Raw genomic sequence first — 23,688 nt, forward strand, 5'->3', positions numbered from 1 at the left:
TGAGAGTCCATTATGTCCCTGTCCTGAACAGCAACACTGTCACGGCCAATTGAGCCCGAGCCAATGAAACGCAACGAGCGCAACAAGCAGACATTAAATGTGATTTACATGTATTTAATGGATAGTCTGCTCTTGGGTCATCTGTTATGTAGAAATGAATAGTGAGGTTTGAGGAGGTGAAGCTTGTTGAGCCTCTTTGTAAATGCAGTTAGATAAATCAAGGAGTTACTGGGACAAGAAGAAGCTTCTAAATTTTATTTGTAAATCATATTTCTTCACATACAGCGGCACGGCTCTGTCATACCAGGATTTTCAGGGGGACAGGAATGTTTTTTATCATGGCACTGTGGTTTTAACCCTTGTAATCCTGCTATTGTCGAGGATCTATGTAGGAATTTAAGCTTTGTGTGTTTTGCTTCGTATGATGCTCATGGAACTCTCATATCAGTGGTTTTTAGGTGTGTTTTCACTCTCAAATCGATTGACTAATTGTTTGCAGGTGGATCTGTCTACCAACTAAACAGATCTCATGTGTAGAAAATCAGTATTAATCCTTTAAGGCACATCCAGCTCAAAATGCGAGACCCATGTGGTACTGCCAAGCAGAAAAACGAGAGGAAACGGCAAATCAGTATGATGATGTTGCTTCTGCAGCTGAAAAAAAGACCATCTTTGCAAATTTATAAGTACATAGAATGTACTCAGCAAGTCATGCCTTTCACGTACACTTCACAGCACTCAAAAGTAAGAAAAGTATAAAAAATCAAACATGAAGAATTAATAGCAAAGAAGAGTCCAAATTACAGGAACCCCAAAAAAGATCCGTCCTGACAGCTGGTCTAGCAGTCTCCTGTAATATTGGTAAGCTAAGAAAGAATTAACATCATACAAATATGTAACATGAACTATTTAAAGAAATAAAATTGAAAAACAATCCAAACCAATCATCATTAAACACTGGAATAATATTCAATAATATTATCAACATTATCAATACAATTATTATTAGTTTACCCTGTGACTTCAACAGAAGTGTTGATTTCTCATTCATGATTGTATTTCCGTTTCTAAACAAAATGTTTGTTTTGGTGTTAAAGAACTGCGGGAGGGAGGGAAAGACAATGAGCATGTGAAGAGAGCAGAGACTGGAGATTTTATTTCACTTTTTCCCCTCCCTCCCTCCCTCCCTTCCTCCCTCCCTCGCTCCCTCGCTATCTTTCTCTGAGCGTCGGAGCAGCACCAGAATCCTCTCTTCTCATTAAAAACTTGTCTCCCGCCGGACTTCACCACAGCTTAGCCTGCAGTGGCCTCTGTGCAACGTCCAAATTCTCTCCATTTAGTGGAGTGAGAACAACACACAGTGTCTCCTCATTCTCTTCACACAGAGAGGTCATCAGCCCGTGCTGTTTCTCGTTTTTCCCTCTGTATGGTTTCTCTCCGTCCCTTTCTCTTTTCTTCACCCACTTCATCTTCTCTCTCTCTCTCTTTCTTCCTCCGTCTTCACCCTCAGACGTCTGACTCAATGCTGGAGAGCTTTTCATAAACGTGTCCATTGCTGGCACCGTTGAAGGGTCTCTGTCCCTGCCCCAAACCTAACGTGTCCCTGCCCCCGGGCAGTATCTTGCTGGCCCCGTGGTGGTTCCCCATGGGCCCTCCCACCCCGCCCAGACACAGCTCATTTGGGAACCTGGGGGCCACATTGGACATCACCCCAGCTGTGGCGGACGCGGGCAAATAGGATGCTGCTCCCATGGAGCCGCGGAAGTCCCCTCCTCCTCGGCTGTTGTTGAGAAGTTGCTGCTGCTGCTGCTGTTGCTGCGTCTGTGGCTTTTTGATGAAGTACGGTTTGGCACCGTGTAATAGACACTGGTCATCGCCGAAGGTTGGGATGAAGGGGTTCTGGTTCACCTTATCTGGGTAGAGAGATTTAGACAAGGAGTAAGTCCCGGCCCCTCTGCTACCACCACCACCACCACCACCACAGCCCCCACCTCCCATCATAGCTCTATCTCTGTCCCTCAGGTCTCTCTCCCCCACCGACCGCTGATGAAAACTACCCTCGCTTCCACGGAACAAACTGAAGGAGGAGCCTCCTTTTGCCCTATCTCCACCTATTCCTCCGAACATGGGAGACTCCCTGTCACACGAATACCTCTCAAACATGTGAGCGTAAGGGCTGGGGCCCTCCATGGAGCGGTCTTTGTCTTTCAAGCTCACACTTCGAGGCTGGTTTAACTGCCCTCCAGCGCCCCCACCAACCCCTCCCATGCGGCTTGCCCCCTCCCTCTGTAGGTCCACAAATGTGTCATATGAGTGCTGCCTCCGTAAAACCCTCCCTCCCGGCCCTAGCTTCCTGCGCTGCGCCTGAGTTTGTGTTTGGGCAGGGCCTACGATACTCTTTGCTGCAGCGAACACCATGTTATTATCCTCACTGATGTTGTAAAGGTTGCTCGGCTGTATCTTACAGGAGTCGCAGCGTTTGCAGCTAGCGGAACTGGGGCGACTGCTAGTTCCCCCAACTCCGCTAGTTGGGCAGGTGCCGCCTCCTCCTACGCCTCCACTGTGGTGACACACACTGTGACAGTTACGACACTCCCAGTCACCCCCTGCTATGCCCCCCCCTCCTATCCCAGACACCCCCTTCTCCCAGCAGGTGTGGGCCTGCTGCCCTGCTGAACCAATCCCACCTTTACACTCCGGCTTCTTGCCTTTACCTTTGAGGAAGTCTTCTACAGGAACTAAGCTTTGACAGATACCACCACCGCTACCACCGCCCACACCACCGCTTCCTCCACTTCCACCCTCTTGCTCCCACTTGGCCTTGCCCTCCTTGGAGCGGAACTGGTCCGCATAGAACTCCCTCAGGTTCTCTTTCTCTTTGCGGAACGAATAAGGTGAAGAATTACCCCCTCCACCTCCCCGCTTCCGCTCCAGGGGAGGTGAGACCGTGCGGTGTGCCTGGGGCCCGTGGGGAAAGTGGTGGTGGACGGTGTGGTGGTGGGGTCTCCTCCTCAAGCCGCTCAGCTCTATCTCGTCATGCTCCCGTCTGACCTTGGCCGATGCTGGCCTCTTTTTCAGGCTGTCCCTGAACTGCTTACGCCGCTTGTTGTTGCCCTCCAGGTTGCCGTAGGTGACAGTGTGGGTGGAGATATCCGAAACATCAGAGCGAATGTTCCCATCGTCACCCCCCGAGCCTGCCCCACCCCCACCACAGTACCTGTCATGCCCCCCGATGAGCCCCGTGCTGGAAGCGCCTCCTTTGAAAGAAAACCTCCCGTACACATTGCTTCCCTTGAACCCACCCTGGTTGGATTCCGCAGGGGGGTGGCCAGCAATCAGGTCAAATTTATTGGTATTCCTGTGAGTCATGGAGGGGCGGGGCTGGGTGGTGAAGATGGGTGCTACCCCTCCCCCTAAACTGTCGCAATCGAACATGCCCCCCTCCAACGAGCTAGTGCTGCCTAAGCTACGCGGCCTATTAGGCGGTGGGCCGGACATACCCAGAGCCGAGGCCGGGTGGTGGTGCAGGTAATGGTCCTGGTACAGGTTGCTGTCCTTCAGGGGCAAGTTGCCAAAAGTCCTCTCCACCTCGCTGATGTAGTCAGTGAACATGTTGTCCTCTGGCATGTAGGGCGGCGCTGACTTACAGTCTACAGGGTGACCCACCAAGCTGCGGCGATGCTCCTGGATGTCATAGATAGCCGAGTCGCGACCGCTGTGGCTGTACTCCAGAGCGGCGTGCGGAGAGCCGTTAATGCCCGGGACGGCAGTCATGTCCTTGGCGGTGCGGAGCAACCGCAGGATGTTGGAGTGTGTGTTGTTCATGTTTTTCTTCATGGTGGACGAGGGCGAGTCTATGGTTGACTTGTTTTCCTCGATTTGAACCCCATGGATGCAGCTGTAGATACCCTGGAGTGTGAAAATTACAAGAAAAGGGAGGTAGAGAGAGAAAGAGAGGGTGAGACAGGCCATGGGAGGAAGAAAGGATAAGAGTGAGAGAGGTAAGATAGGAAGTGAGAAGAAAACAACAGTAAAATGTGTAGCAGTGTCAGGATTTAATGTCAGAGTCAGACACATAAACAGACAGACAGACAGACGGAGAGAGAGACAGACAGAGACAGACAGAGGCAGAGAGAGGTTAATGCATTGCCATGTTCTATCTGATCACCCTCTTGTTTACACACTATTAAACAGTAATAGGGGCTGAGTTCATAAAGGACTTCTCTCAGGGGAACAGCATGGACCCTCAGAGCTGCTGCTCAGCTCTACGCCTCAGAATGAAGGAGAGGTGAAGGAGCAGATCAGAGCCTTGATTGATAACACAAGAGGTGCTGTAAGCTCATGGGTTTGACCACCAATCAATAAGTTGAATCAATGTCATTTAAATTCGGCTGACTCTGGTGCCACTGTCTGATCGTTTTACTCTTGAAAAAACATTGTCAAGGAAATGAATCACTGTAAAAGTTTGTCTGATATCCGAGACACGCATTAACAATCCTCTATTTAAAATGTCATTATGCATCAGTGCCTGCCTCTGTTTGTTTTGATTCAGGATATTCAAGATGGGGGAAAGCCTTATTGCCAGTGAAGTCAAACAAGCTTGCTCAAATGGGGGCTGAGGGATTCTTTGGACGAGGCGACAGCCAAATCCGAAAGGTCGAGGACACACTACCCACCAGCCAGCGCGTGGCCAACATTCCTCAAAGGCGTCAACTTGTCAGAAACAGTTTCTGTCTGTCTCTTAGTCACTTTCCCCGTCACTGAGCTACATTCATGAATCTGAATCGTCAACCGTCTATCCCTTTTATGCCTCCGTTCTCTCTTTGTATGTGTGTTTTATCTCTGTTTCCGGGTGCCTGGGTGAACGGCAGCCGCTCCAATGGGATTGTTGGTCTTTATCTCGCTACATCTATAGCTACTACAGCGGCTGTGAAAGGTAATAGAACAGAGGTTACTGGCACAACGCTCTGTCTGTTCCTTTATACTCTGCCTTTGTCCTGCTGCCGGTTTTATTCTTCATCATGACTGATCTCTCTTTCTTCTTCTGTATTTTATTAGCCCTTTGTCCTCTCGTCACTTGTCCATCTTTACACTGTGTATATACTTTATATGACCTGCAATTTGTTCTTTGAACTGCAAGTTTTTCTCTCTCGCAGTGCAACTCAAGCGTTAAACCAGGCGTGGGAATGTATAAAAGATATCCGACTGTGGAGTAACAGGAGCCACTCTTGAAACACGTTTGCATTAAAATGCATGTTGTAAAGCAACAAGTAGCACATTAGAGCTCAGAGCGAATCTTAAAGCTACCATGCAAAAAGCGAGGCTTACGTCTTGCATAAAAATATTCATTTCAGAAGCTACAAAGACAGAGGGAGATTGCTGCCAATTTAGCAAAGTGTTTCTGTCTGTGTTTCTGAAGTGCTCCAGGCCAGATCTGTGTTTAAAGTTCTTTCAGGTTAGTCTGAGTAGCTGTAAACTAAATTACATTACAATTAGAAACACCTTCAGCGTTACCACCAAACACATAAACACTGCTGTCTTTTTCTCAGGCAAAGAATAACTGAGGCAATTTGCATGCAGGAACATACCCCCTCGACCCTGTTGTGAAAACGTAACATTATGCAAATGAATTACACCTCAAGTGATTATTTATATGGACCTAAACAACCTGTATCAATAACACCGAGATGCCTTGTTAAGTGACCCATTTGAACAGAGTCGTAACAATGCTGAGATGAGCTCTCTGCAAACACACCTTCAGGTCACCGTCTGAGAATGTGTGGCATAGTAAGAAGCTTTTATTTCAGCAGCATTAAATTGACGACAGCCGACTTTCTCAAAGACTGAAGGCTTTGTTAACTCTGTCAGGGACTTATGCTGGTTGGTCTCGCTGTCAATCAACACACTGATAGCAACGCTAGTCGTGAGCAATAAAGCTTGTTGACAGCGCTGCTTATGTGATATTTTGGCAATCCAGTCGACATGTGCACACCAAAGTTTGGTTGTTTTTCATTGTCCTTAATGGGCAAACAGGCTGCAAAGAATTCAAATAGCTGCCTTTGTTATTTATTGGTTATGATGCCCAGGTGACCTATTCACATTCCAGGTGTGAAGTCAGAAAGGTTAGTGACACAGTTTGACTTGCGTAAAAACTGAATAAAGCCCTCTTCACACAGGACTAGTGTTACCAGGGGACTTCATGTGATTTGGAAACATCCTCCTTACATCAGTGTTTCATGTGGCACGTTCACACGGGATAGGTGAAATCTGTATTTTGCTTGAATTAACTGACACTATCCTCGGATGCCCCCGCTCATGGTATCGACATAACATCACCATATCAGAAACAGACAGTATGATCTTCTACAGTCACATTAGTAATATAATTTAGAGTCGTTTTGCTCACCTTCTGCATGTGTTACGAGCATAGATACACTTTTGCGGCTCATTTAGGTATTATTCTAAAAGTCAATTTGGACGATCTCAGAGTACATTGACTGCTGCCCAACATATAATGAGTCGTGATCAAATTTCATTAATTGTTCAGCTGTTTCACAACAAAAAAACGTGTGTGAAAAATCACAGAGATGCCTTCTCACAAGTGACTAATATTACCACGTGACGAAATGCGGTTGGCTATTTGCGGTGCAATCTTCACAAATTATGGACATGGCAGATTCACAGAGATAAGATCTCAGACAGCCTCTGCAATTATTACAAATTACTAGAGGTCCCGAGGTTATACTAGTGCCATGTGAATAGTCCCCCCACCGCTGTGTTTTTCTGAAATTGACGAACTTGCAATTACACTCACTTCATGTTGCTATTGGCCATGAGTGTAGAAGCGAGAAAGTTAGAACAAGGCTTCTTTCTCAAGCTCTCTTGATAATTTTGGGCCAAATTATTATTTTTTTGTAACAATATGTGCAACACATTGACTGACTTTGAGAGACACTGTCTAAAAATGTATACTGCCTGTCCAAAGTATCTTTCAATCTTTTCACAATCTTTTTACACTGCTGTCCGTTGTCTCCGGTCATAACAACTATAAAACTTTGCCTTCAGATGTTGTTTTGAGCATACTTACACCTTTACTCGGAGTAAACGAGTATAATATAATTAATTAATTAATATAATTAAAGATGAAGATGTGTAATCAAGATAGGTTAGGTTTTTTTGTTTGTATAGCACAGTATGCTGTTGACTTTTGTTTTGTTTTCTAACGGGCCAAAAAAAGCCACAGGTAAGTCTGGTGAGTCATCATTTCCCCCTGACCGACTTGATACACCTCAACCACAGCCAGCGTTTTTAAAACAACCACTCCTGTGATCTTTCTGTCAGGAGGACAGAGGTCAGACCTAAAATAACACACGAGTGCACTCACTCTGCTAATGGAGAAGGTGAACCCGGGCTTCCCGGAGCACACGCCCATGAAACAGAAGCGCAGCTGCCAGTAGAACAAATGTTCACAGATGAAGGTGATTAATGACAGAACCATGGCGGCTCCGAGCATGTAGAAGACCCCTGCCATGTTGTCCACGTCCAGCTGACTGCTCATCACCTCGTTCTTCTCATTGTGGCAGATACCCGTCAGCCACAGGGCCTCCAGCTCCTCCATCTCACCTGGAGGAAGCAGAGACACAAATACACAGGTTACTGTGTCGATGTGTTGGTCATACTGTTTGTGTGTATGCTTGTGTGGCCTGCACACTTGGATGAGTTTGGCCGTAGGTGTCTGAACATGTACCTGTGAGTAAAAAAATAGGAGGACACATTTTTTGGATGGGGAGTTGATGCCAAAAACAGCTCAGGTCTCATGTACGTGCAACAAATGTCAAGTTGCATTATTCTGACTGAACGCCCCCCCTGAGGATCATCCTCATTAAGGATCGCTTATTCAAGGCTATCCCTTCCTTTTTGTGGGAAAAAATACAACTGCCTGCTGGGACTTGACAGTCTGCAGGGAGGAAACGTGTGTGTCATGTGACAAGTGTTTCCGCCTTAAAATGTGTCCCCCTCAGTCCCACATCTCTGGGGGGGCTGCTGACGGGGGAGGACACGTCCAGAGAGATTTGTTTGATCTGCACCGATGGTCTGTGTTTTGTGAGTGCGTGTGTGAGATCAAGGGTGTATATATTCTCCCATTGCTTGCATAACACTGTTTTGTTCATGAATGTTTGTGTGTGTATGTCTCAGACAGCTGTTAGCTGACTTTCTTCAACAAATGAACCTTGGGAAAAGAAAACAAAGTGTTAGTGGCAGTCTTATAATGATTTTTCATCAGTTGTTTTATGATGAGCACCAAACAGAAAGGCATTAAGTGAACACAAACATATAAAATCTGGAAGGCCTATATGTGATGTGTAATGTCCTCTAAATAAGTGGTATTGAAGTGGTGAAAGACGCAGCAATAACTGCAGATTTTGAAAAGCAAAAAAAGGAGGAAAAAAAAACAAGAAACAATGACAATCACAAAAAGTCAAGATTCTCCTGTTTTTGATTAATTCCTAGAAATATTCCCGAGAACATCTTCAGACCGTGATGGGAACTTCCCATTGGCTTCGATTTAGAACCAGTTTCAGCAGGTGACAGTATTGATTCTTATCAGACTGCAGATTTCAATGACATCAACATAAGTGCAGGATAAACGCTCTCGTCGATGTTGCACTCAATGCTTTTAAATTTAAATGTACCATCTTATTGGGTTTTCGACCCAACAATATGAACCCGATTGAATCACTATATGAATTGATTAAGAACTGTAACTGGATCAATGAGCAGAATCTATATTGCAATTGAAATCTATTTTGTTCTAATTATTCTCTGTTTTCTCCAGTCTTTTCCATCATCTGTCTCATCCCTCTGCTCCTCCTGTATCCATTCAGCACTCCTGTCATTATACCGTCGCTGATCATCTCTCTCTGCACATATGACCTACATCATGTTCATATCTGGACTCTTAACAGGAAGTGACAGATATGAGCAAACATCGATGAGTCTGATCTCTTAACCTGGACTAACATATGTGTGCTGACAGCCAAACAGTCTCGATGAAGTAATGAGTGGTAATGTCTGATGTGTTGGCCTCCTGTATACACGCGACAGAACAATAAGACTTTACTTCCATTTGGTAAATTTGTGGAGACATGTCTGATCTTTGGGGAACACACACTCAAACATTTACACAGTCACATGTCTCAACCCCCCACACACACACACGTCTTACAAGCACACATGCATGCACACACTGACGCTTTAGTGAAGATCACTCAAATGGAGTATGTCGAGGTCGGAGTCGATCTGGCCCTTAAGATCTGATCCGAGGTGAATGTTCGCTCAGCACTGACCCCTTCATCCATCACACACACACACTGGGATGGAAAGTGTTAGCACGTGGAAGTCAACCGTGTGTGTGTGTGTGTGTGTGTGTGTGTTTGTGTGTGTGTCGACATGCTGTAACATATATGATCTGGCAGCTGGTGAGCAGTATGGAGCACATACAATCTCTGGAGTGCTACTGTAGGTGTATTCTCCAAAGAAAAAGATTCACATCAGGGACAATCATATCTGTTACCTGACGATACAAAATGTAAAAGTGCTGTCAAAACAACGACTCGTGATACATTTTTAAGTATTTCAATTCTAATCCCTGCTCCCCAAAGAACCTCATTCCTTCTCTAAAGGCAGGAACACTTCCCCTGTCACAAATGAAGGAACTCCAGGATACACTGTAATACAATAGAAGTAATTGAAGGTGTGTGAATACATCCATTACATTTCTGACAGCAAAAGTACCTTACTTGTCAGTCAGCAACCAATCTGCTTTACAATATTCATCCAACCATTTTCTTATCACTGTGTGGCGCCTGTTAAGAAGCAGCAGATACGTTGTTTCCCAACCAAATCTCTGCAGCTCTTCTAAGCGGACATCAAAGCAACAACCAATCATTATTGACTAATCTTAATCCAAATTAATCTATTCATCATCCATAAAATGTCTATATTTATATATCTTTTATCTCAATGGAAAGTAAAAGGCCTAGTTTAGACTTTTACCCTTGGAGGATCAAAACTGTATCTTAATGGTCGACCACAGGCCAAAAGCAAGCACCTATTATACTGTAAAGATGCAAAATGGTACACTACGGAAATCCCTGAGAGTCAAGTGAGATGAAACAAAAATTCTGGTGATCTGTTTTCTAAGTCTGATCTCATTTGTTTTCTCTCTTGAGTTTATGACTTAAGAAGAGGTGGAAAAAATGTTTTGCAAGGATCTTTATAAGTTCCTTTTTTTTCATTTGCCTCACAGAGCTTCCCTTAATTGACTTCTGTCATTCTGCTCGTCATGCTCAGATTATAAAAAATAATAATTGCTGAGCTTACATATGTGAAGAGTATTTTTACCTCACAAAAATGAAACAGCAAAAACAGCAATCCATATTATAATTTTAGTTTTTTTTCACCAGAAACATCTGGTGAGCCAAATCAAACCTTGTTGTAGGCCATGTCCTGATATTTTTTGTTGGTACCTGTCCAGCACTGACTCCAGTCTGATTCTATGTGCATTGTTATCATATATATGTACAGGAAGCTGCATTAAAGGTATTTTATGCAGGATTTTCCTTAAAAAAAACTTGCTCTCCAATAGTCGTTCTCCATCATCACTGATCACCCACTAGAAGAGTCTGGAGGTATATTTATCTGCATAGACCCTGTAGTCTGCATCTTTTATCTTGTTTTTTATTATTTTGTTGTGTTCACAGGACATTTATTGACATCAGCTATTCTGGATACGCTGTTATTCAAAGATCAAAACTGGCAGGCAAGAAAAATAAAAGAAGCAGGCTGGGGCAAACCTGAGAACTTATGAAGTGCAAAAGTACTGAACCAAACAAAGTATGAACCATTGAAGCACTGGGAACACAGGCAGGAACACAGAGACACAGATAAACCAACAACGAGTGAGCAAAAGCACAGGCTTAAAAACACAGGAACTGATTAACTAACAAATCACAGGTGTACACAGAAAAAGACAAAGACAGGAAGTGGAAAATGAAACATGACGCACAAGGTTATTATCTACAAAATAAAACAGGAAACAACTTAGCCAAAAAACATGACAGACGCATTGGGTCAGCCTTTAAAATAAGTTCAACCATCAAAACATATTGAACTTGATCCTTCGTTCTCATTTCAGGGGTCTGAAGCTTTCAAACATAACTCTTCATGTTCTTCAACGTCTGTTCAGTTGTCACGGCAACAGTTTAGTTATTATGTGACCTAAATGAGTAATTTAAGTCCTATGATAATGTGTGTCCATATGTTGAATAAAAAAGTGTCAAAGAAAGACCAAACTAAGTGTACGTTGTGATGAGAAACTTCTGTAAGAGTTTTAAATGTTTGATAGCAGAATAACTGACTTAGAAAACATAAAGCCTGCATCACAGATAAACGGCTTCCTGTCATATTTTGTCAAATGCGATTTCCTGCTGCAGCGTGTCGTATGTGGATCTGAAGCTAGACTAGGTGTTCATCTCCAGTGTGAACAAAATACTAAAGTTCACCCGCAGTTCAATTTACAAACCAACACTGCAGCACTTAGACTTACTTATTTGTTTCACAATGTGGGTCTATTGTCTCATTGTCTCTGTCCACACCGATGGAACATTTCTGTGTCATCTGAGGCCACAACCCATGTGAACAGAGGTGCCAAATGTACACAAACCACCTCAACTGACTCAATCCTCTCATCGTGACAGAGCAGCAGCTCGGTACAGAGGCCCTCGTGGATCGCTGCACTCGTCATCCTCTCACAGTGACGCCAGACACCCTGCTAGCTCCTCTCGGTCACTACCCAAAACACACAACAGCAGCTGGGGCTCAAAACAAACGCGACCTACAAACTGAAAGTGTTCCTCTGCGGCAACTACAGTATACAATACACTAATGGGAGACAAACCCAGGATTCAACTCCTCCTCATACAAATATTCACATGACAAGTTGCTGGTGTGGTTAGAGGTGTACTGCCACCATATTGTTGAACTGATAAGCTGGTGTCACAGTGCTAAAGTAGTATTTTCTACACAGACACGTGCGCTGGTTGTGAACACTCAGAGAACTGCTGCACTCCCTGCACATCGCTTATCAGCCACTGAAGGTGGTTAAAGGTTTAAAATATTGATGCACTTCTCTAAATTGTAGACTGAACTTTACAGCTTTTATGTCTGCTATTTCTGAGTTGGCCTAGTCGCTTTGAGAAGGAACATCCTAGAACTCTACACAGGTCAAAATCATGGGAGGGGGGTACTACTTAATATGTCAAACACAATTTCTGTCAATGACAAATTTGTAAAGCTGTCCTTGTTGAGACGCTACAGTGTCATCTTAGCCGGAACAAATCAAAATACATTTTAAATTGATTTGCTTAATGATTAAGCCCACCACCCAAGTCTGCCAATCTGTGGAGCTGCTTCCTAAAATCCATGTAACACTGAAGAAACATATCAGTCAAAACATCAGCATTTCCTTCTACCCATCTTCAGTTAAGGTCAATATTCCCTGTTGCTGCCAATGTTACCAAATAAACAAACTCCTTTCCCACTCAGCATTCACTTTTACAACTGCAGCAGCTGCAGCCCTTCAGGCCTGCTGTTGCCTCGCTGTTGATTAAGGAATGAACTGTGCCAACCTGGCTCAGGAGGCTTCATCCTGCAGCTCGACAGCCTTGATGACTGCCGGGATCCACCAGCAGGTTCACCGAGCAACTTCCACATATTCTTTACTGATTAGAGTACAACTTTATATCGAGATTCTGATCATGAACAATCATTGTGATTCATTTTCTGAAACCTGTAGATGTAGGTGTAATAATGTTCACGTCATATTTATGGGATATTCACCTTGGGATATTAAGGGATATTATATAAAAAAAATTTAAAAATTAAGCAGAAATGTCATCAATATTTTGTCTGACATTTCTGGCTTATCTGGCTCTGGGATGTTCAGACTTCTTTCTACCAATAAAAACATTAACGCTCAAGTCCTCACCATCTCCAAACAGCATGAGGATGGCCAGATCCACAGCTCGTTTCCAGCCTGAGTCTTTCTGGATGGCGATGCCGTAGCCGGTGGAGGCGAACACCTTGCCGCTCCCGATGGTGACCAGCTTACAGCCCTCGTCTCTGCCCGCCATGTAGTTGAGCACCGCGGCGTCGTAGATGAAGGCATCCAGTTTGCTGCACAGCGCGACAGAGGGAAAATGTGTCAGGACATAAGTTTTACAGTGTGTTATGGAGACTCTTGTACCTCCAAAAGCACTCCTTCATTCGTTCATTCATCACTATTCAATAGTTAAGAAAATTTAAATTAATATTTATTGTAAGAAACTGTATTCTCCATTCATGTTGAATTATATGCTTGCCTGTGCATATTTTTGCATGTTCAGACAACCTGCTGTGCACTAACTAAAAAAACTCTAGGACATGCTAGCTCAGCATTGAATCTGAATTAATTAACTGAAAGTGTAACAATTAAAACTCTGTCTCTGTTTCAGGTATAATTAATGAAAAATTACATAGTTTTTTCAAGGAAACTTACAAGGAAATTATTAAAAATGTATGGGTGCATAAAATAAAAGGCAAAACATTGCATTGAGGGATATTTAGTAGAAGGCAGTGTGCTTGCTGCAGACAATATAATTTTTGTTATCATTGTGAGAATTTAGATTTATCACTTTCGTACACTCAGATGAAATATCAGAAATGAAATACAGGAAATACGTTTGGGAGTGATTTTGGAAACATTCACTAAATGTTATATTCTGGTCTATTCTTGTTTTCTGTAAAACCTGTGTGGGTGTCAAACTATGAATGAGCGAGTTATGAGCAAGAATGTGGAACATATTCTGGGTTAGAAAGACTTAATTTATAGGGATATTTTGATAAACACCTGTAGTTTTGTGTTTTGTTTCATAGGAAAAAAACATATTCCATAAGTGCTATTCAAGCAAATGACTCTCCTTGTGGTACAACCACATTGCCTGAAGCAAAACATGCTTAGGTGTAATTGATGTAATTGAGATTATAATGCAGAAAAAGATGCTTGGGGTGAATTATAATTACTAATTTGTGCACTGATGTAATTTTGGACAATACAGTTTATTGTTAAACTGTAAAATATCCTGCCTCTTTACATATTGCTACAGCTGGCTACATCAGGATCTTCTTAATTTTATCAAAAGGCTTTCCAATAAATGTGGTGTTTAAATTTTTAGGTTTATTTTTTCTATTTTAATAACACTGTACTTGCCCTTAAGACTTTGCTCCATTGCTTTTTATTTTAAACATTTTATCCTTTGTATCTTTTTGGTTTTAATCATCTATTGTTATATGGTTTAACTGTCTTTTATTACTGTGTATTTTATTTTTGTTTTATTGTTGTTTTTGTTTATGTTGTAAAGCACTTTGGCACTGGTTTTGATAAGTGCTATACAAATAAACCAATTATTATTATTATTATTCTTATCATTATCATTATTATTAGAAGTAGTAGTAGTACTATCATATCATTGTCATAAGTGTTAGATAACCACTTTTAGGCATTATTGCAAATAATAAATGTGTCTATATTGGCTGATACGTCGATATCAGAATTTTTTTACTCCCTAATTTCAGTATCGTATCAGCTACAAAGAACGAGCATCAGTCGGGCTCTACTTACTATCAAAAAGAAGTATTTTGTAGGTTACTGAGGGAAACTCTTTGTTAATGGCAGAGTAGTTGTGGGATATCATGCAGAATAAAGACTCAAACAGTGCTTCATAATGACTAATATAAAGCCAATACACTACTCATATGTATGCCAACAAGCACCTAGCTAATGGTTAATATGTGCACACTTATAAATAGAGTTTTCTAAAAAATAAAAGAACTAACCTTAAAGGAAAAAAGTGCTATTTACAGGAAATACATTCTATCCAATGTGTATGACTATTTCACAAAAAAACTGCTCTCTATATAAGATTCAATGTGCTGTTTCTGTAGCTTTCAACCTCGTCTTGTGGTCTTCTATCTGAACCACCTCCACGACAACTGAGCAACTCCATCTGCAAGATGTAGTTGAAGGATTCAGAAACAACAAGGTATGTGAGACCTTCTGCTGAATTTGCTTTTGTCAAACTGCTGTTTCCAAGGCCGAAAAATTGTCCTCTAGCTCAAGTACAACTGAAGTGTAAACTTAATAACTAAACAGAACGAGTGACGAGGTGTGTCTGGATCTGTGTGGCTTACCATATCAGCTGAAACATGTCCTGGGACACCCTGTATTCTTTTCTTTTCTAGCTAAATCAAACCTTGAGCAATTTGAAAGATTAATTGACATAACAGTCTCCAGCTTGGTGACAAACTACGATCAAACGGCGCCTCGGGGCTCTACAGGCCTCTGTGGTCATTCAGCTACAATTCTCACCAAACACCAGAGGTACATTGCTTCTCTGCACTTTTAATTTTTAAGCAGGGGTTGATGGAAACATTGGAAGACAGGCAGAAAGACTGAATATTAGCTAGCTTTCACAGCAACCACAAGCTACGCTGCTATTCTGGGCGCCAGTGGCAGGCAGCTTCACCGGCTGCCCACCCACATTGCCCAGAATGCCCCCTCTCCCTCTGTCTCCCTCTCTTTAATCCTTGATCATCTTTTCTCAGTATTGCATCAGAACAGGACCTCACAGCTCCATAACACCGTCTCTTTTCTTTCCCTGCTGAGATCCTTTTTAACTCCCTCCTTCCTTGCATCCCCCCATCTGTCTCTCCATCCTCCCCTCTGTCTCTGTCCTCCTCACCCGTTCTTCAGACTGTATAGTGCTTCATCTACATTCTTCTGGTGGAAGCTGGTCATGTAAGCATGCATGTCCCGGTAGTTGTTGCGGATGTTGCGCTCTGTACTCCCGTTGGGCACCGTGCCAAACCGGAATGGCGGGGAGAATTCGCTAGGCTTCTGGAACTGCGGTGGGGGGTTTTCCGGAAAAACAAAACCACACAGAAGAGAAAATGACAGAGGAGTGCTCGTTAGCATGGAAAAGGCACTGAGCCGCATCAAATAGCCTTTAATGCACTGTTGAGCAGGAGCACAAGACTATGCTTTTGGAAGCTTAAAATTAACTAAATGCTGAGTTGTGCTCAACTGACAGACAAACATTAGAGAATCTGTGAGGACACATTTAGACAAACAAGTACTGTACACACAATGATTTTCAGTTGATAATTATATCATCAAAATAGCAAGTGATTAATTTTTCTGTTGATCAACTTATTGTTTTAATTAATCAAGGCCCTGTCCACACATACATGGGTATTTCTTAAAACAAAGCTTTTGCTTTGTCTTGGCCTTTCGTGCACACGTAAACACCGTTTTAGGTCACTGAAAACTGACCTTTTGGAAAACTCATTCCAGGGTGAAGATATTCAGAAACTCAGTTTTCAGTGTTTACTTCTGAATGGGCAGAAAGGGAGATTTTTGGAAACAATGACGCAGACAAACACGTTTATCACTGTATGTAGCATCATTGGCAAATGTAATCTCAGACTATATATACTACTGATATTGAAGTATTTGAGTTTGTACGGTGACAGAATGTATGGTATATTGTTTAACGTTATATTTAGAAGACACAAACAGACATTGATAATACAATGATGGAAAGGAGAGACAAAAACAAGTGCTTACAATGTTTTGGTGACAAATTATCCAAGACGATTCTGTGAAGAGCAGTCGTGTTTCACTGCCTCATTCATAGTATTCTCTGTAACTAAGCAACCAACCAGAGTATACAATCTGCTTCCTGTTTACAACAGCCATCAGACATGCATTTTCAGGTGTGTTAGTACGAACTGAGATTATTTCTGAACGGTTCTAAAAAATTTGTCTGGTCGGAGATTTATTTTTGTTTTAAAAACCTTGTTTCCAAAAATACCTGTGTACATGTGGACTAGGCCTAAGTTTTAGGCACACTCTAAAAGAAAAGCAATTGAAAAAGCTCCATCACAATAATGTTGATAATTGTGTAGTAATTGAAGTAACCTACTGCACAGACATGACAAATATTTGCTGGTTCCAGCTTCTCAATTCAGAGCATTTGCTCCTTTTGTTTGTTTAATATATTTGAAAACTGAGGTATTTGGGTTTTGGACCGTTGGTTAAACAACACAGGCAAATTAAAAACATCATCCTGGGCTTTAACAACTTGATTTCCACTTCTACCCCAGGGGGGAACCTGAAAGGACTGCAGAATAGCTCAGCTAATTTGAAAAAGCAGAAATAATGACTTGATTAAAAGTACACCCACATATTTGTGCTTAGGAGGAGAATAAACACACTAATAGGATTACAGATTTGTGTTTAAATGACTTATTTTTGTATATTTATTGTCACAAACAGGCTGACTGCACTGGACACTCCTCCCACCACTGTGAAAACCTTGTGTAGTGACTGAAAAATGTATTAAAGCTAGTTAGATAGCAAAAAGAGGAATGCATTAACAAATACATTTGAGACCAAACCTAACAAAACTTTGAAGATTAACTGTATTAAAATAATATTGTAACATTATACACTTTTATATAACTAAATATTAGTGTTGAATAACACTTCAAAATTACTTTCAAATCAATTTAAATGAACATTTGAAACATGATGGGTGGTCTGAAGCACAGGGCACTTGAGCTCATCTAATAGCGCTGTGGTGAGAAAGGTTGAGAACCCTCGAACTAAACGATCGATCGATTAACCCAAAATATAACAAACAGACTATTTTCTGTGTAAAAAATTACTATATCTATCTTATTGGTCTATTCAATTATCATGGTGTTAAATAAAGATAAATAAAGATTAAATAAAATAAAATAAGGAATAAAAAATTAAAATAATCATCAGCTGCAGCCCTTAAATCATGAAGTCTCTTATACACTCAGGTGTGTGTCAAAACTCCCCACGCCACATACTCTCACACACCTGTTCCTCCATCCCACAGCCCTCTATCATTGCCTCTAATTCACACCTTTTTGTCTGACAGGCCCGACACCTGGTCGACGTACTCCTCCTGGATCATGAAGGCAGCCAGGTTGGCAGTGTAGGAGGCCAGGAAGATGACAGCGAAGAAGGCCCACACTGACACCATGATCTTGCTGGTGGTACCTTTAGGATTCTGCACAGGGACGGAGTTGTTGAAAACCAGACCCCAGAGCAGCCAGATGGCCTTACCGATGGTGAAGGACGGACCGCCAGGCTCTGGGAGTGACACATAAAAAAAGGGAGTATAAAGAAAGATGGAAAAGGATGCAAGAGGAAAATCTACTTCACTTCATCTGCATTTACTGATGATCGCCGTTATGCCATGAACTTGATGGATGGCAGCGACAAAGATTAGATTTATTCCCATCTTTTAGTTTGTCAGTGATCACAGGATGTTATCTCTAGTCCACATCAGGCACTCCAGCCGCCGCTGTGACAACCCGCTGTTACAGACTAACTCTGCTCCACCTACCTCTACGGCACTATGACAAGGTAGCAGGATGGAAACACTACCTACTGTAACGATGTGGCATCAGAGACGGGGGAAGAGAGAGAGGAGGGGGGGCATGATGGGCACACAGCAGGCTACAATTATGCTACAGCTGGAGCAGCGGTATGGGACAACATCCTTACATAACCAGGCGATTAAACCTCACTGTTGCTGTGACTGAAGACATTCAGAAAACACTACGTCAGGAAACATAACTCCAAACCAAACACCATTACTCTTATCCCCTCTCGTTCTTGATAAAAAGGCTGTGAGCAGCAATATAACACTCCTCTGATTTTATCTTGAGTGGCTGCCGTTGTGGCAGTATAATGCAATCCTGAGAGTCAAACAGGGCTGGGCGTATAAAACCTGCAGAAAAAATAGATTGAATCTGAACCATTGATTTTGATGGGCAAATTGATTTGAACGGCCTGCTGGAACAGAATGTGATTCAACAGGGTAGTGTTGTTCCATACTGTCAGACACCATTAAACCTGACACATATTTTCAGTGTATGGTAATAGATCTACTTAAGTGCATTCATCAGGTTTTACAGCCCGAGCTGCAGCAACGTTGTGTAATATTTGAGAATGGAACAACAGAAAAAAGCTGTTGTAATGCGAGAACAGAGGAGTCTTTGTTCACACAGGGATGCTAAGAATACTTAAGATCACCTATCTGGTTCCTGTCAATGATCCTTTTCATTAGTGGAAGAGCTTAAGCAACTGTAGATGTAGATAAGTACTTCAAGACATCGAGCAGAGTAAGTCCCCGTGCTCCAGTTGCACTCATTCAGACAGGATTGTTAAAGTAATTTGGCGCACAGAGTGCTCCGTTTGAATAGTGCATTCAAGGTAACAAAACCTGCCACCTCCGTCTTCATTTTAGCCTGAAAATGTACCTTATTGTCGCCTTTTTGGAGAATGGATTGACTGAATCTGAGCAGTGTGAGTGTGCGTGTGTGCGTGTGTGTGTTTGTGTGTGTGTGCAGTCCTCTCACCTCGCCCATCTGCCAGACAGCGATTGTAACCCACCGGGCTGAAGTACTCAAACGCAAACACAGCCACGGCCGAGACGATCAGCAACATCACAAACATCATCACCCAGACGTCAGCGCTGAAGGGCTCTAAAACACAGAGAGGGGGTGGGGGTTGTGGGAAGTTCATTAAACCAAATGAAAGGAAATTATAAAATCACCCCCTGGTATCAGCATGATTATTTGTATTCAGATGTTATGTTCTGTGTGCTCATTGTTGTACATTGATGGATTTTATTTGAGTCTGTGTGAACACTAACAAGCCCTACTCAAGAGAGAAACTGAGAGGACGGTGGGTAGGTGTGAATGGACAGATGTACTCATTGAAATGGGCACATCCTCCACCACTTGCACTCTGCTTTGCAATTTTCACACACAGAATAGGCTGTGACAAGCACAACAGCAGCATTGTAGTGAACCAAAGAATCTCACTACGAGATCCATTTACAAGCTTTGAAGCTTTCCATTGGATCATAACACCTTCATCAGCAGATGGAGATGCCCAGTTATAATTTTTCTAAGCACTTAAAAGATAAGGGGCCCATTTAAACAGTATATAGTGTGACGTGAATAGTGCATTTAGGGTATCCAACTCCCCTCTGCTAAGTTAACAGCACATAATCTGGGTGCAAAGTAAGGAGCAAGGCACAGAGGGGCTGTATTTAGACTGTTAATTAATTATAGCTGTGTTTTGGGCGTAACATGAATTAAACCAAACAGAGTGTCATCTCCCATTCCCTTTAAAAGCCAGGTGTGCCTGCTCTAAAGTGTGTCTCTCCATTAAGAGACGCTGTGTGTATTTACGCACGAGGCAGAGCAGCTTCAATCGTTGGTTATTTAAATCTCCGACACGCCGACACGATCTGATCCAATGTTCATTAATTTTCTGTGTTCAACACATCTAGTCACACTCACAGTCACGGTTCACAGAGTGAAACTGTTTGGAGAAAAGAAAACGTCCTCCTGATAGATCCTGAGCTTCATCAGAGATATCATAAATACATTTTATATTTATTTCAGAAGCTGAAAGTTTAATTCTGTTTCCTCTGGAGAATTTCCTCTGTCCTGTCAAGTTTATAACTACAGCTTTTAGGTTTGCTGCTTAAATGTGACATGATATTTGCTGCAGGAACATTTACTGGAATGTTTTTAATTGACTGAAAGCCCCCTCTCTAAATCATTTAACTGAACGCGGTGCGCTGGGCACAAAATAGGGCCCAAAAATACAACTACCAACTTTTGTCCTTTTTGTACTTTTAGTTATTCTATAACTTTATTTACAATTACCTCTCTATTTATTACTTTTATTTTAGGCGCTGGAGTCCAACAATCCTCTGCCGGATGCATTGAGAACAGCATCTGTATGTAATGTTTGTATTAAGTCACTACTGATGCAAACCCAATGTTTCCTACTGCTGCTACTTCATATTAGAAGTGTTTGACTGTAGGACACAGGGTGGCTTTTATTTTGAAAAACTGACGGGAAACACAATTTATTTATCACAGAGGGCAGTTCATCAAAAATATGTCTGCAAAACAAGCATTTTTTAATGTAACTAGAAGGAGCTATTAGATGAAGAGTTGCTACTCCTCAGCAATGTAACCAACTTTTCTTTTAAAATATCAGATCACAGTTGTTCATGGCATGATAAAAAAAGGACTTCCTTTGACTTCCTTGTTAAAACAACTTGAGTTTGTTTGATTGCTCTGTGTTCAGATACACCAGTTGCTCTTCTGTTGTATTTCCAAAAGAGCAGCTGCTCGCTGAGAGTTTGCTGCCTACAGAATTTAGGGACCTGTTGTATTAAACTGCCCTTGCTGTTACCACTGTGATCACAGGTGAAACCAAACCAACTAGGCCTAAATTGCTAAGAATTACAACCTTTGAAACGTTTTTCAAAGCAAGGAGAAACACTGTTTGTACCAAATTCCATGACAACTTGTGTGTGTTTAATGCAATTGAAAGCATTTGTCAAGGTCAAGAGTTATACTTCAACTCTGTACAAATCATTTTTTTGTAATTTTCACAGAAAAATACTCATTTATATGTGACCATGTAACCAAACTGCTTATATTGCAGTTATTGCATAATATGATCATTCATTCAGCCTGAAAATGAACCTCATTGTCACCTTTTTGAAGAATGGATTGACTAGATCTGAGCAGTGTGTGTATGTGTGTGTGTGTGTGTGTGAGTGTGAGTGTGAGTGTGTGTGTGTGTGTGTGTAAGGGAGACTATGTTATGCATCCGCTCACCAAGAAAGGCGGAGGGGGAGACGGTTCCATTGCTACGTGACACCATGACGCTGATCCCGGTCTCGATGAAGGGCACAGAGAAATCAATGACCTCTGACCTCTCCTCGTTGATGGTGAGCGAACCCACCGCCATGTGGGCATTCTTCAACACCACCTGAGGGTCGACCGCAGACAGACAGAGACAGAAAGAAGGGAAACGAAAAAGGTCAGCAGGCATATGATGCTGAAAATAAGAGAAACATGAGCCACCATCTCTGCCAAATATTTGAGACGTTTCTTTACTAGAACGGAAGCAAGAGGATTATTACAACACTGGGTCAGTGTTCGAGTCCCCGTGTGTGTTCCGGTATATTTAGCCCTTACTTTCTGGTGCCTCGGGCCATGAATAAAAATGGAGCTCAAAGACTGCTAATAAGGTATACTGTATGCATGCCAGAGTGAACAGAAATCCAACACACTGTTTTTCTCTCTTTGTTTGTTACACTTGTTCACAGAGGCCTGCTCTTTCTGCTCGCTCTCTCTCATTCTGCTTTCTGCATCTGTTGTCCTTTTTTCCCCCCTATTCAAATTAAATCATTAGCTGCTTACTTAGGCATTGAAGCACTAATGCATCCATGCATGCATGAAATGTACATTTGCATAGTCTTGACTTTATACTGATGTATATTTCAAGAATTTTATAACAGATACTAAAGACACTGTAATCTTAAAGTACAATATACATCGTAACTCTTAAGATAATAAAGTTGCTTGTTTGAAGCCATAATCAATTAAGTCGGACATCACGTTGATCTGTAAAGGCTGCATTCTGCTGGATGTCTAATGTGTAATGTGTGCAGGAGAGAAGTGGGTCTTTCCCCGAGGCTGTCTTCTCCCTGTCTCCATCTTTTTCCCAATCACTTTCTCTTTCTCTATGTCTTTTTCTTCCTCCATCTCTGATTAGGAGCCTCATTGTCCTCCTCCTGAGGTTTTTGCGGAGCTGATCACAGCTCCCCCTCAGGCCAGGTTGTGGGGGAACAAGTGCTCTATGGCTGACAGAGACCGTGAGAGAATCATAAAGAGACATTCAGACAATATAATTAGTCCTATCATAAAGATAAATTCCTATGAGCCCTTTAACACCCTCTCTGCTTGTAGTAGTGCAAGTATCAGTACTTGATTACATATTTATCAGCTTGTTTAATTGATTTTTAACTTTGAAAATAGTCACACAATAGTCTAGTATTCATATAGTAAAGAAAAGTGAATTACAAACTGCCTCAGCAGCAAAAGTGATGCGAAAAGGGAAGAGAAAGAGATTGAAAAAACAACAAACGTACATACACTGAATAAATGAACAAAGAATAACAGAATAAAGAAATGAAAATGAATTTTACATATTAATTCATAGCTGTTGTATTTTTCAGCTGGCAGTAAAATCTACATTTTTCGATGATGGTGTGTTCTCACAGGAAATATGGTGGGTTAATGACCAAAGAAGAGGCACTGCATTTTGGTTTTAATTGCCACAGTTCTTTGTGGGAGGGTTAGTATTTGTGTGCCCTCGTTTGCAACTCCCCAATATTGCCTGAAAAGTCAACATTGCATGATTAGTTTCATATTTGTCACTTCACATAACCCACAACCTTGTTATGGCATATATATTCTTGTAGTGTCGTGGCAGGACTCAACAATAAGGATTACTTGATTGCCTGGGGCACGTAAAATGCCACGTCGGGCTCGTAACTCCTGCAGGCAAGTGAGTTGGCGGCGAGATTGTCATAGCATTGATGTGCAAGAATATTTGTTGCTTTACATTTATGTCACACTGTGTCTTTTTTGATTCCCAACTGGACAAGT

General features: G+C 42.1%; 1 protein-coding gene across 1 annotated transcript in view; it reads right to left on the reverse strand.

Moving 5' to 3' along the window:
• Window positions 1-1,453: 1,453 nt before the first annotated feature.
• grin2bb (glutamate receptor, ionotropic, N-methyl D-aspartate 2B, genome duplicate b) overlaps window positions 1,454-23,688 on the reverse strand; it is a 77,281-nt gene continuing 55,046 nt past the window's right edge. The window contains exons 8-15 of the mRNA XM_073469344.1: window positions 21,850-22,003; window positions 19,558-19,683; window positions 18,054-18,283; window positions 15,840-16,000; window positions 13,049-13,236; window positions 7,385-7,623; window positions 2,679-3,909; window positions 1,454-2,621 (exon numbers count right to left, since the gene is read on the reverse strand). Of these exons, the coding sequence (XP_073325445.1) occupies window positions 1,507-2,621; window positions 2,679-3,909; window positions 7,385-7,623; window positions 13,049-13,236; window positions 15,840-16,000; window positions 18,054-18,283; window positions 19,558-19,683; window positions 21,850-22,003 (3,444 nt within the window). The 3' untranslated portion in view covers window positions 1,454-1,506. The remainder of the gene's footprint in view (window positions 2,622-2,678; window positions 3,910-7,384; window positions 7,624-13,048; window positions 13,237-15,839; window positions 16,001-18,053; window positions 18,284-19,557; window positions 19,684-21,849; window positions 22,004-23,688) is intronic.

The sequence above is a fragment of the Pagrus major genome, chromosome 1 (genome assembly GCF_040436345.1).
Source record: "Pagrus major chromosome 1, Pma_NU_1.0".
NCBI lineage: Eukaryota > Metazoa > Chordata > Actinopteri > Spariformes > Sparidae > Pagrus > Pagrus major.